Raw genomic sequence first — 14,657 nt, forward strand, 5'->3', positions numbered from 1 at the left:
ACCAGTGATTATGGTTTACCCCAGTTTCCTGAGCATTAATAAAAAAATATTCACAGTCCTACATCTGGTATCTTCTTAGATCTCTAGGTATTCCTTCTACTTCTGCTTTCTATTTTGCTAACTTAGTCTTTTCTTTGGAGATTCCCCAGAAGAACTTTATATGATATTTTCTATAGTGTTTATATAATTTCACTCTTAGGAGTCTAATAAATAATCTAGTATTTGGTATCTGAATTTTATCTCCTGTAATTTCCTAATTTTTTTTGAGTATTCTTAACATTGCAATCAAACTTATATACCAAATTTTCCAACAGGCTTTATTTGAAGTATGAAGTGACGTGAAAGTCACTCAGCCATGTCCAACTCTTTGTGACCCCATGGTCTATACAGTCCATGGAATTCTCCAGGCCAGAATACTGGAGTGGGTAGCCTTGCCCTTCTTCAGGGGATCTTCCCAACCCAGGGATCAAACCCAGGTCTCCCACACTGCAGGCAGATTCTTTATCAGCTGAGCCACAAGGGAAGCCCATTTGAAGTATGCATCACTCAAAAATAAAGTAATATAAAAAATTTAATGTATTTACATAAAACCTCAATTAAAATCCTTGACAGAGTTTCTTTAAATAGTAAGATACACAGATAATTGCAGTTAAATATTTCTTCTCTTTTAGAACTTTTCCATTATGTTCTTTGCAAATTAATTTCAACAAGAAAAAAATTTTACTCATCATGCACAGTAAAACTGGGTGTCCCCTCAAATGTCTTTTATTATTTGACAGAACTAAAAGAAGAAAAGAGGAAGTATGCAATCATTACTATCACTAGAAAGAATACACTAAAGCTCATTTCGGCCTTAAAAAAACTCCCACACCAGTGATTTCTGTTGCCTGATTTAAATGGAATGTAATGAATTTAGAATGATGGTCTAGGTGATTCTAAAGCAGGCAAGTAATTCCAGGTGAAAACCACAAAGGGATAATGAAGGAGGGCAACAGAAAACTTCAAGTATCTAAATTACCATAAACAATAAAGTTTTTTATTGCCAAATATTAGGGGCTGGCTCTACAACTTTATGACTACTTCTGTTGGTTTTGCCTATACTATAAAAACTAGCTTGTTCAGTTGCTAAGTCCTGTCTGACTCTTTTGCGACCCCATGGACTGTAGCTCGCCAGGCTCCTCTGTCTATGGAATTCTCCAGGCAAAAATACTGGAGTGGGTTGCCATTCTCTTCTCCAGGGGGTTGTTCAATCTCAACCCAGGGATCGGACCCATGTCACCTGCATTGGCAGGCGGGTTCTTTACCAATAAGCCACCAGGGAAGCCCCCAAATTAGTTTGTGTTGTGTTGTGCTGAGTTGCTCAGCTGTGTCCGACTCTTGTGACTCCATGGACTATAACTCACCAGGCTTCTCTGTCCATGGGGATTCTCCAGGCAAGAATACTTGAATGGGTTGCCATACCCTCCATCAGGGGATCTTTCCAACCCCAGGGATTGGACCCAGGTATCTAGCATTGCAGGTGGATTCTTTATCTTCTGAGTCCAAGATGAGCCCAAGGGAAGCCCAAGAATACTGGAGTAAGTAGCCTATCCCTTCTCCAGGGGATCTTCTTGACTCAGGAATTGAACTGGGGTCTCCTGCATTGCAGGCAGATTCTTTACCAGCTGAGTTACCTGGGAAGCCCCATGGAGAACAGTATGGATGTTCCCTAAAAAACTAAAACTCGAGTTACCATATGATCTAGCAATCCACTTCTGGGTATATATCTGGAGAAAACTATAATTCAAAAAGATACATGCACCCTAATGCTCATGGCAGCACTATTTACAGTAACCAAGTCTTGGAAGCAACCTAAATGTCCACGGACAGAGGAACAGATAAAGAAGACATCACATATCACTTATATGTGAGATCTAAAAACTGATACAAATGAACTTATTTACAGAACAGAAACTTAAGGTTACCAAAAGGGAAGGGGGGAGGGGTAAGTTAGGAATTTGGAATTAACAGACATACACACCTATATATAAAATAGATAAATGACAAGGACCTACTGTATGGCACAGGGAACTAAGTTAAACTGTAACAGGAAACACTAACATGAGTAAGAGCAGTTCTGGGATGGGGGAGGAGAAGGGAGAAGATGGACTAAGATCCAGATACGGCGAGTCTGGGGTGCTTGCAAGACCTCCAAGTGGATCTGTCCACAGTCCCGGGAGAAGCAAGCTGGAAGCTCAGACGTCAATGTGCGGTTCATCAGCCCCCTCTGTGTGGACTCATGCATCCTTGCAGGTGCTTCATCCAGACCCTTAAAAGGCCATCACTGCCACTCTTCCGCCTCTTCACTCCTCTCCATCATCCACTTCAGTCGCCCGATCAAGTGGGGACTACGTTCGACAAGCACTGGGGAATCTACGGGTTGTCATCCACTCAACAGGACCTTTTTCTCAAAGGCAAGAATGTGTCTGCAAGTGGTGCATGCCAAGAGAGCAGCGTTCCTAACTCAGAGAGGAGCTAAACGTTCTGGAACTTGGTACAGCCAGCCAGAAGGGAGTTGAGAGACAGAGAGGGAAGGAGGGAAGGAGGTGAAAGCATGAGATGAAATATCCTCCAGGAAATTCCCTGGCGGTCTAGTGGTTAGGACTTGGCGCTTTCATTGCCACTGCTCTGGGTTCAATCCCTGGCTGAGGAACTAAGATCCCGAAAGCTGCTCAGCAAGGCCGCAATAAATAAATAAATCAATAAATAAGATCCCCCACACCAGCCTTAAGGGTGTTTTACTGAACGGGCATGCACACCTGTGCTTTGGCACAGAGGGGTAAAGAAAGGACAAGGTGTCACTGCTGCTAAACGAGCCTAAAGGAAAGGCTCAACTCTCACCAACGCACGGCACAGCTCGAGTCCACTTCCAGGTGAGGACTTCTGTCCTAAGCTTGCAAAGAGGGCCAACTCTTACATATGGAGCTATTTGGAGGGGCTTAAAATGAGGCTAACAAGTGAATTTGCTATATACATTTAGCTAAGTGTTATTACTATGTAAGCCACTAAAACACATTTTTTCTACGTAAAATATTTTTAGTTGTAATGAAAACAGTAGATAAGGAGAAAAAAGAGAGACAAACATTACAATGTCTTCCATTGTAATTAAACTTCGAGAATACCAAAATGATATAAGGATTTTTTCCCAAGAAAATAGCACTTTTGAGGGTGCTGACAGGATCAAAATGAACATTAAATATGAAAATAAAATGAACACAAAACCAAAAAGTTAAGGATAAATGGTAACTGCCATATTTCTACTAGTTGATTTCCGGTCCTACTCCCTAGTGTCTCCAGTTCTGGTATTCTTAGTGTCCCAGGAGCTTCTTTACAAAGTCCTTCCTCTCTTCTGATCGTTTAGGGCCTGTAACAGAGGCCGTTCCTATGTAACTCTAGTCACAGTGTCCTCAGATGACAGTTCCCTGATGACAGTTCACATTGTGCTGAACACGCATGTTCAACCGTCCTGCCGACGAGCTTACAAACACCGCACAGATGGACAAGAACGTTTTGTACCAAGACAGGTGTGATGCACAAAGGTGCCACTCTTGGCTTCAGTTTTGTTTTCTCATTTTTTTTCCTTCTCAAAAAGTTTTGAAATGGGAATCAACTGTGTCATGTGTACTTTAAAATAAAAAAAAAAAAAAAAAAAAAGTCTGGGGACTTCCCAGGCATCTGATGGTTAAGACTCCACACTCCTAATGCATGGGACATGACTTCCATCCTTGGTCAGGGAACTACGATCCCACATTCCATGTAGTCCAGAAAAAAAGTCTGAACACAAAAATGCATTTAAAAGCTGGAAAGGACTTGAAAACTGGAAAGCAGAAGGTTATGATTTTAATGCAATATTTATGGTTTTCAAGTACAGACCTTAGTTGATTTGAAAATACAACTTACCACTGTCTTAAGTGGTAAACAACAGAAAACAAACAGCAGAAGCTACACCTCCAACACACGAATGAATTAACCTAAATCCACTTCGGAAAAACTAGGCTTTCCCCACTCCTCACCATCCCTTCCCCACTCAGACTCCTTTAAAACCTTCTGGGGGCTCTGAGGAGCACAGTTTGACTAGTTCTGTTCTGGGGAATCCCTGAAGTCTCTCCTCTCCTGCCCCTCTTCATCATTAACACCATCATCATAATTACATCATCAGCATTATTACCTCTACCATCACCACCATCATCACCACCACCACATATTATGACCTTAGAATTTATTCCCTAAATTAAAATATTTTATGTTTTTAAAACTATTATTCTCTTTATCTTTAAAGCATACCATTATTCTTGGTAGAATTTATGACCTTGAAAATATTTGAGTAACATGGTTTTCATAAACCAAAATCTCTTGACTGTGCTATCAGTTTAAAAAAATCCATCTTTTAGTTATAGTCTAAAAGACTATATGAAAGAAACTGAAATAACTGACTTCTGTGAGTAGGCATTTTGAAATGAATGAAAGCTCTGAAATAAACCAAGGCTGAATTCTCTTGTAGGTTATTTTACACTCTTCAGCATAAGCCCAGGAGCTTTAAAAGGCTAAAATATATGCATCTGTTGGGCGCCAAGTTTGAGAAAGTTTATAAATAAGAGTGTTCATATCCCTAAAGGGGGTAAAGAATCGGCCTGCCAACGCAGGAGACCCAAAAGACACAGGTTCAATCCCTGGGTCGGGAAGATCCTCTGGAGTAGGAAATGGCAATCCACTCCGATATACTTGCCTGGGAAATCCCATGGACAGAGGAGTCTGGTGGGCTACAGTCCATGGGGGCAAAAAGAGTTGGACAAAACTAAGCATGCATGCATACATGCACGCATATCCCTAAGACATCACATATTTCATAGCATTTTCAAGTTCCAAGTATTTACACACACATTAGGTTAACTGAACCTTACAAGTTACATCTGTTTTACAGATGGGGAAACAGACTCAGGCCAAACTTGCAAAGGTGTTATAACCAATGGCCAGTAAAGACTGAACAGAAACTTGTATCTTCAGAATAAAATTCTGGTGCACCTTCCACTACAACATTCTATCATTAAACTAGTTCCACTAAATAAAAGCCTTAAAAAAGAAAAAAGTAATGAAGTTATGTATCATGTTAAATTCTCTTTTTTAACTGCTGTCTGAATAGTTCACACATTCTAAAAATAGGTATCTATAAAAATCTAAGCAACAAACTGTCTTAAGTGATTAAAAGGATTACACAATAGCATAGAGAGAAAAACTTTGTTCTTTTGCTTTTAAATTCCAAAATGTTGCCATAGAAAGATAAAATTTTCAACAAAAAGTATTTAACAAAGAGCTTTTAAAGCTCCAGTAAGCGAAACTGTAATTAGGTATCAGGTTAATCAGGTAGGGAAGTGTCAACAAGACTTACTCAGAAGTGTGCAGAACGCTTAATTTAGTGCTAACCCTGACAAATGGTATGGAATCATTCTTTCTCACCACAGTCCTTTTAACGGAAATGGCAGAATAATAAACTACATCATGAAGTAATTTCAAATGCTTTCTGCAGTTGAAAACGCACGCGCACTATGTGTGCTGGTAACACACACTCGGACACTGGGTTTTTCAAGGGGTGGGATCCAGGTAAACACTGTTTTCAGCCTTGGAGAACCGAAGCCGCCTCCCTTCACTGCCTTGATGGGGTTGCAAAAATCTCATGGAGAAAGTGTTCTTAGCTCAGAACTCCAGCACTGGACAGACTCGGAGACATCTCATCCGTCCACTTCTATCCTTGCAAGGGATTATGAAATGCAGAACCGAGTGAAAGGCTTACTGAAAACAATAATCAAAGTGTCCACAGAAAAAGCTTGATGGCCCTGCTTTTCTTCAAAACTGCAGGATTGAGGCTGCTTCCCCGGGGTCCAGATCCTGAGAGAAGCCCCCGCAGGGGAGGAAACCTCCCCAACCCGGGAGAAGCGGCCGCTGTGGGCTAGGTGGCTGTGGGCTAGGTGGCGGCTCTCTTCGGCTACTCCGCGGGCCGCGGGGGCACAAGTACCTGCGAGAGGGGCCGCCCACCCCTTGGGAGACGCTACCTCGTGCGCCGGCCACCCGGGCGCCCGCATCTAGGGCGGCGCGGGCTCCCCGCTCCTCCCGGACACCCGCTGTCGCCGCCGGGAGGCTCCTCCGGCTGTGCCCGGCGACCTGCAGGCGCCCGCGGGCAGGACTGCTGGTGCCCTTCCCACCCCGGGAGGATTTGAAAGCTTTGATTATCTAATTGCAGCTGACACTAAACCGATCTTCCTGCCTCTCAACATTCTTTCGTTGGTCACACCGTTTTCAATGCAGGACCCAGTTGCGGCAGCACGAGAGCCACTTTCCTTTCCGTCTGTGTTTTTGAAAGTCAGCCAAAAGCGAAAGGGCGCGCTGCCTATTGGTTGCACGCAGACAAACCGCTGCCTTTTCCATTCCTTTGTTTTCGGGTCCTCCTCTTTCCCGCTCTTCCCCCGGAACGTCTGGCATACCAACACTAGCTATAATTTTCTAAATGAGCCCCATATGTAAATTGGCACATGTCCAGCTTCTTAATTACTTTCCTGCTTCTATCTACAAAAGATCTAAGTAGCGAACACAACCCATAGTAATCAAAGCCTCTGTTTATAAACGTACAAAGCAGCCTCCAAAACAATAGATTGCCTTTAGCACGGCCAGAAAAAGTTTTTTAAAAAGATAAAAAAGCTCACAAGTGTTTCAAGATGGAGTTACACTGCAGATAGGCAAAAACACAGTCTGAACAGAAAATTCACATTTTCTCAGAAGTTTCATAGGGTGAATCAGTGCATTTGTACACTACTCACACCTTACCAGGTAACATTTGTTGCTAATTGACGGATGGGAGCTCCCCTCCAGAATCAATACAGGAACTTAAAATCTACTTCTGTTTGCATTATTTTATTAGGCGGCCAATGTTTTATTTCAGGACAAACCGTTGTTATTTAAAGAGAGCACCTGGATCCAGGGCTCCGCTTGGGCTGTCTGTCTCAAAGGGCCCCCTCCACCCACCTGTGAGGGGTGATTAAGTCTCTGGATGCCCCAGTGATGGGGGATGGGCTGAACCCCGCCCCACTGTACTTGTGCTGCCTAACTGGGTCTCCACCCTTTGGAGCTGCCCCAGTCCATGAGGCCTCCTGGGGTGTCAGACCAGAATTTCTCTAACTGAAATGCTCCCAGGCCCTCTTCCTCACAAGGCTCTTTGCAGGGCTCCCCTCAGTTCCTTTCCAGTCCACACAGATGTTTCAAGGCCTCTTTTTCCCTGGCTACTCTGGGCATGCCTGTTTGAGAGCCATGTTTCCACAAGGGATGTGACCCCAGGAGTTAATCTAAATGTGGAGCCAGAGGATCAACGATTAACAGGAGCTGTCCACCTGAAAATGTCTTTTTATGAACTGGAAGCCCAATATAAAGAATCTGTGCTTAAATTTACTTAAACTTGTTGAAGGGCTTCCCTTCAGCATTTGCATTATTGAATGTTGTAAGTAAAGTGGCCAGGAATTAGCTGTGCGTGCTAGAATGGAAGACCTGGCTCCCTCAGGACACGTGATAGTGCTGGCGTAAATAATGCTACAAAAACTACAACACCAATGGCGTCTCTCCAACGGTGCCCTGGGCTGACGTGGAGATGGCATGAAGCTAACACAAAGAGGGGCCAGTAGAACCCGAGATCTGGTTAAAAAAGAAAATGAAGAGCAATTTATTCTTTTTATTTTTTTAAAAAAAGTTTTTTTTGGAAGTGGACCATTCTTAGAGTCTTTACTAAATTTATTACACCATTGCTTCTGTTTTACATTTTGGTTTTTGGGCCATGAGGCATGCAGGACCTCAGGTCCTCGAGCAGGGGTTGAATCCACACCCTCTGCACCAGAAGGTGAAGTCCTAACCAGCAGAAACCAGGGATGCCCTGGAGGGCGCTTCAGACTGCTGCCTCTGGTGACCTGCGAGCCAGTCGAAGCTCAGCCTGTCCTCAAACACAGGTGGCTTTGTATCACCCTCACCCACGTTGGCCATGCGAAGTCAATGATGCCGCTGGCCACTTGTACCAGCTGCAGAGGCAACCGTCTATTTGGGTGTGTTTCCACCGCCTCTGTAGATCATGCCACCGAGGGCAAAGAACAACTAACCATTAGGCTGGGAGTCAGTATATATTCTCATATACTCATATTCTTGGGAAAAACACAGAGAGTTCATGTGCTGGGCTGAAATAACTCCTAACTTTGCTTTTCTTACCATTAGAAATGGTCTGCTGTTAAATTCTTAAGGATTAGTCACTACCTTACCCCCTGCTTGGGTAATTCAATCTCAGTTCTGTTGTGACAACCCACTCCAGTACTCTTGCCTGGAGAATCCCATGGAGGGAGGAGCCTGGTGGGCTACAGTCCATGGGGTCGCAAAGAGTCGGACACGACTGAGCGACTCCACTTTCTGTTGATCCGGCACTCATACTTTTACATTTAGTCTTAGAGGAATGCAATCATGAGTCAAACCATGTTAGTCATTTTAATGTGGACAGGCTACAGGAGTGAAGACCCTAAGACAAATGCAAATAAATACATGAAAATCTATGTATTACTTTAAAGAAGTTATAAGAGCTTTTACTTCAAGCAGTATCTAGAAAAGTTTCAATGTGGTAAGAAAATGTGGAACCCATTAACAGAATTTCAACTGGATATGAATGAATTCATTAAGTAACTTGCCCCACAAGAAAGAAAAGTTTATGAAGATTTTGTGAGTTGTTTTTGAGTTGCGGCTCTGTAATAGTGTTTCAAAGGTAGAAATAGATTTGCAGCATGTTTCAAAAGTCTCACAAGTTCCACATTCACAGCTAGCATCTGAATTTACTGAGCACTTACTACATGCAGGCCCTGTGCTGAGTATGAAGCAAACACCTCAGGTTTTCAATATAAGCTTCTTAAATCAAAACACCAAGCTATACAAGTCTGACTATACAATCTCTGTTAAGATGGGTCAGAAGACCATATTTCAGCATGGAGAGTAACCGTATATTTGACTATTAAACTGGTGGCAGTGAAGCAGATGGGATTCTAGTCAATGAATACATTTGATCATTGCTTCTCTTACTAGCTTTTTGCTGACAATCATCGACCTAAATCCTCTCTATTAGGAATTTAGCAGATGAAAGTCAAGACTATTTGAAGAGACATGGCGAAGTTGTCTAAAAATATTTTTTCCAAATAAAACCACAAAGTCATGGTTTTGAGAAATGGTGCTGCAAATACTTCAAAGTCACGTTGGAATTATTCCCCATATTAAAAGGCAGCACATGAAGGAAAAAAAAATTGTGACATGTTTCTTTTAAATTCTAATCTAATACAAGAAGCCTCTTTGCCTCTAATTACAGACCTGAATTTCACTACCATGCTAGAACCAGTGCCAATTGTTGAATTACTTGAAACAGAAAGATTTAAGAAAATACGGAGAATCATGGCAGTTGAACACGTGGACTTTGCTCTCTTCCAAAAATTTCCCTTAAGCTCCAGTAAATAAAATTTTTTTACAGTGCTAATCCATGAGATCAAGCGGAGGGGAACAGGAGACAGGAGAGGAGAGGAGAGATGCTGACATTCTGAGGCGACCCCATGGACTATACCGAACACGGAATTCTCCAGGCCAGGATACTGGAGAGGGTAGCCTTTCCCTTCTCCAGGGAAAGCAAATGAGCAAGTGGCCAGTTCTCCTGTGAGCCCAGAGAGTGCTGGCGTTGAACTGCAGGCCAGGACACCAACGAGCAGTGGGCAGCGCAGAGCCCCAGACCCCTTGGGGGCGGAGCAGGCAGCACTGCCTCGGGGTGCTCAAACACGTCAGGTAGAAACAGCTACTCCCCATAAAATGCTATTACCTCCCTGCACAGAAAGCATGTGTGCAGTACGAGATGTCCTGATTACCTGGAAGAAAAGGGTTTCACTATCAGTTTTCACTGCAGGGCTCTAAAGCACCTGCTGTGATGGATGTATACAGCCTGAACGAAGATCTTTAGTTTCTGGTGAGCAACAGGGTTAGCTGAGGTAGCTAAAGTGAAAGAAAGTGAAAGTCGCTCAAAAGTGAAAGAAAGTGCAAGTCGCTCAGTCATGTCCGACTCTTTGCGACCCCATGGACTATACAGAACATGGAATTCTCCAGGCCAGGATACTGGAGAGGGTAGCCTTTCCCTTCTCCAGGGGATCTTCCCAACCCAGAGATCGAACCCAGGTCTCCCGAATTGCAGGCGGATTCTTTACTAGCTGAGCCACAAGGGAAATAGCTAATGCCATCTGCAAATACACGAGAAACAAAATAAATAAGTAGGGGAAATAGAAGTGAACCTTAAAATCGAATTGAAGCGAATGTATCTATCATCAAGCTGGCTTTGCTAAGTGTACAGTAAACATGTCCATGTTTATTACTGAGCAGCAAAGGTGAAAATAGCAAACCAGTTCTCAGGTAGAAAGAGCGCTCTGGTTCTGGGTGGTTTACCTGGCTGGGGCTTGCTGGGGTGCGGCTGTGCTCCGGCTCCAGGCAGCGGGGGCGGGCTCAGCCCTGCAGGCCCAGCACCCTGGGTGGGGCTCACGCTGGTCAGGGCCCCCGCGGGCAGTGGCTGACCTCTCTTTAACAGCTGCTTCTGTTCTTGCTGGCGGAAGCGTGGAGGCACCTCGCGAGGCAGGTAACGGGCTGCAGCTGGCTGCTGGCCGCTGGCAGATGCACGTTTGCCATTGCTGCCGCTGGAGAGGGTGCTGGTGGAAGTACTGGTACTGGTGCCGGCAGGTTGGGGCTGGCTTGAACAGGTCTTGGTAGGTTCTGGCACTAGAAGAACAGAAGGAAAAGACCCCGACTCCTTAGTATTATCACCGCCTTCAACCCAATCCAAACCAAAGAAAACAGAACACAAAACCGAGGAATGACAACGTAGAGCTTTGGCAGTGAACCGCACCAAAGTCAGGAGTTCCAGGCTGCAGACCCACTTTTCCTATAAATGAACCTGGATCCTGGGCTGTAGCCCGTGGCCAGTTCCCTCACCTGAAAGGCAGGCCATCAAGCTGGTCAGAGCCGCAGGTCTCCAGCATGAGCGGGAGCCAGGTTAAAGGCCCAACTCCTGGGCCCCAACCGGGAATTCACTTGGTTGGAAGGGAGGGGAAGCTGCCAGTCTGCATTTCTGTTAAGTTCTCAGGAGAGGCTGGTGCCCTGGGCCCTGGGCCCTGGGCCCACACTTTTGAGAACCACTGCTCTCGGTCAGTATTTCTCAAAATTAAGAGATCATCAGATGTCCATGAATTTTTATATAAATCTGTTTTAATTCTGAAGAAAATTATATATATATATGTAACATCATAAAATTATTATTACCCCTTGCAATCAGCCTGTATTTCTCATCGCCCCAGTGAGTTCCACCGTCCATCCTGTGACCCCATTGTACACAGTATCCAAGGGCCTCTGCCCATGATTCTTCTGTTGCCCTGCACGGCAAACCCTCAATTCTGGATGAAGCCACTGTCCACTCTCTCCACCCTGGCTTGGACTGCTGTGCAGTCTGAAATCACTGAGAACTCCTGGGCCCTAACCTCAGGGCACCCTCAGTGCTTCCTGACCAGCCTACGATTTCCTGGGTCTGCCTGGCTCTACTACTGCTGTCGATGACTCACTGAACAACCTTCCGCTCTCAGGCGATAATGCCTTTATCTCCCGACCCCAGAAGATAAACTTGACCTTATTCTCCAGAGAAATAAAGGCCAGCGGGCCGAAGCTGCAGGTGTCAGCTCCTACAGTACGCACCACGCTGCCGTCCATCCCACACTTCTGTTACTCTCCCCCCAGGCTGGCACTCTACTTCCCCGACTGCAAGACTCACATTTCTCCATGTGTTAAAATCACTTCACCAGCACATGTCTTACCATCGATAGCATGTCCCTTTCTGGGCGGCACATGAAATACTGGGGCATCTCACAGTCTGTGGTGTCATGACATACAGATGACTCCCTCCACAGCTCTGGGTCCTGTCTCAAGGACTGCGTGTCTTCAAACCATGACACTCTCCAGAGTGGACAGAAAGGCCCAAAGCTGAAGACTGGGTCTTCCATTAATTCTTTGTTTTACAAATATTTATATTTTTTCTTCCAGGCAGACAGTAAAGAATCTGCCTGCAATGCAGGAGATTCAGGTTAAATCCCTGGGTGGGGAAGATCCCCTGGGGTAGAGAATGGCAACCCTCTCCGGTATTCTTGTCTGGAAAATTCCATGGACAAAGGAGCCTGGCAGGCCACAATCCATGGGGTCGCAAAGAATGGGACACAACTGAGCAACTAACACACACAGACACTTTTTTTTCTTCCAGAGATTAGTAGATGGACATCGCTGAGTGCACAGAAGAGAAATCCGGCCCCCATGTTCACGTGTGGAGTAGAGGAGAGAACATTTCCAGCCAGTAACCTGCCCAGGGATGCGGCCGCCCTGCCACCAGCTCCTCCTGGTCGGCACGTGAACAGGCCCACACCGGTGCTCTCCCCGACAGCGGCGCTCCTGCTCGCCTCAACCCCACATCCCCTGCCAGCACCTCCAATGGGTCCCCTCTCCTCCTGCACACTTCCTGAAGTCCTGCTTCCTCATCTGCCCTGGGCCTCTCATCCAGCTCCTCTCCCTCCTTGATGCTGAAACCCTACGGCCCCCCGAGCTTTCTCTGCTTGCCCCTCGGTTGTGTATCGGCGGTGACCACTCTGACTCCCTGAGCCTCTCTTCTTCGGCCTTCACGACGCTGGAAGTCCATTCTCAGAGTTCCTCTGACCTCTGCAGCCACTCTTTCTTGCTCCCAGTGACAGGCTGCTTCCTCCTTCTCTGAAGTTCCGCTGCAAACTCTCATCCTGGGTCATCTATCTACTCCCGCTTCATTCATCAATCCTGTGGTGATGGTCTAAGCCCTTGAGGGCCATTGGATATCAATATCGATATGGACATCAATGGGCACTTCAAAGTCAGCATGTCCCAAACACTCATCAGCTTTCTCACCTTGGCAGTGTTTTAGGGGTTCTTCCTGACTCAGGGATCGAACCTGCATCTCTTGCTTTGCAGGCAGATTCTTTACCGTCTGAGCAACAAAATAATGCATAAAGCAGTTGATCATATCTCAAGATTCAACAAAACATGGTAATTCCTAGTCATTCTTTAAATATCAGATTAAATGTTACTTCCCTTGAGAACCTTCCCTGACTCAGCCAGGGCAATCTAGGTGCTTCCAGAACATTCATAGTTCCCTGTATTTGCCACAGCATTTGGCATGGTATATTGCTTAGATGAACATCCATTATATAAATATATATATATATTTTTTCTTTTTTAAAGAAAGTGATAAAATCTATTATAGGGTGATTTTAAATGTAAAGGGGACCTTCAAATATATTTTCAAATATATTTTTTCCTGACATTGGCTTTTAGCTAATTAAGATGGCAGCAGTACCTAAGTATTTACCCAAATGAATGAAAAGTTTATGTCTGCACACAAAAACCTCTACAGGAATGTTTATAGCAGTTTTATTCATAATGGCCCCAAACTGGAAGCAACCAAGATATTCTTCTATAGGCGAGCAGATAAAACAGACTGTGGTGTATCCATACAATGGACTGTTAGTGTTAAAAAGAAATGAGCTCTCAATCCATGAAAAAAGAAATGGAGGAACATTAAATGCATATTATCAGGTAAAAGAAGCCAGTCTGGAAAGGCCACATGCTCTGATTCCTACCATAGAACGTTCTGGGAAAAGGCAAAACTACAGAGACCATAAGGGCTTCTTCAGTGGTTGAGAGGGGCCTGGGGCGGGGGGAGGGATGCGCAGGCCGGGTGCGGGAGTCACCTGGGGGTGGGGAATGGTGGTCCTGTAAGAGTGGGCACGTGGTGTGATGGCAGTGGGTGACAGGGAGTAATAGTGGGATTCTGTAACAGTGGACACACAACATTAGGCATTTGAAAACCCATCAAACTGTACACACAGAGGGTGAACTCACAGGTAAACTGTGGACTTTAGTTAATAATAACTATCAATACTGGCTCAACAGCTGTAACAAAGGCCTGACACCAAGGCAAGATGTCAAGCACGGGGAAATGGAGAGTGGGTTGGGGGTGGAGAGATGGAACATGTGGGAACTCTTTATTTTCTGCTCAGTCTCTCCATAAACCTAAAACTGCTCTTAAAAAAAAAGAAAATAGAGTCTATTAGTTAAAAAGACAAAAAAAAAAAAAAAGAGAGAGAGTTCTACCTGCCCTTGTTACAAGACCCCATTTCTCTTTTGTCATAACAGACACTGGCTGGCCAGCTACTACCAAAGTCAAGGTGCTTCCACCTGCCATCCATCTCGTCTGTTCAAAGGCTGGAAACAAAGAAAACCTACCCAAACACAAAACCTGGAGGAAACAACTGGCAAGGACTCAAAAGCAGCAGGAACCTAAGGACCCACCCCGTCCTCCCCTCGCCCATACAGAGCCCGTGAGGCCCAAGTCTGCACTGCCCATATTAATGTGGCAGCCACTAACCACGTGGCCGCTGAGCACGTGATGTGAGAACCGAGATGTGCTGGTGGTAGACTCACATGCATTTCAAAGAGTCAGTGCACAAAAATCTCATTCATTTTTA

General features: G+C 44.9%; 1 protein-coding gene across 7 annotated transcripts in view; it reads right to left on the reverse strand.

Annotated features, from left to right (window-relative positions):
• Positions 1-14,657, reverse strand: part of TNRC6C (trinucleotide repeat containing adaptor 6C) — a 115,292-nt gene that overhangs the window by 42,492 nt on the left and 58,143 nt on the right. For all 7 annotated transcript variants that reach the window (XR_009731465.1, XM_061392680.1, XM_061392679.1 and 4 more), the window contains exon 4: positions 10,519-10,845. Coding sequence is in view for 6 of the 7 variants with exons in the window: in XM_061392680.1 (XP_061248664.1) it covers positions 10,519-10,845 (327 nt within the window). In the remaining variant the exon portion in view is untranslated. The remainder of the gene's footprint in view (positions 1-10,518; positions 10,846-14,657) is intronic.

This window comes from Bos javanicus, chromosome 19 (assembly GCF_032452875.1).
Source record: "Bos javanicus breed banteng chromosome 19, ARS-OSU_banteng_1.0, whole genome shotgun sequence".
NCBI classification, from domain to species: Eukaryota; Metazoa; Chordata; class Mammalia; order Artiodactyla; family Bovidae; genus Bos; species Bos javanicus.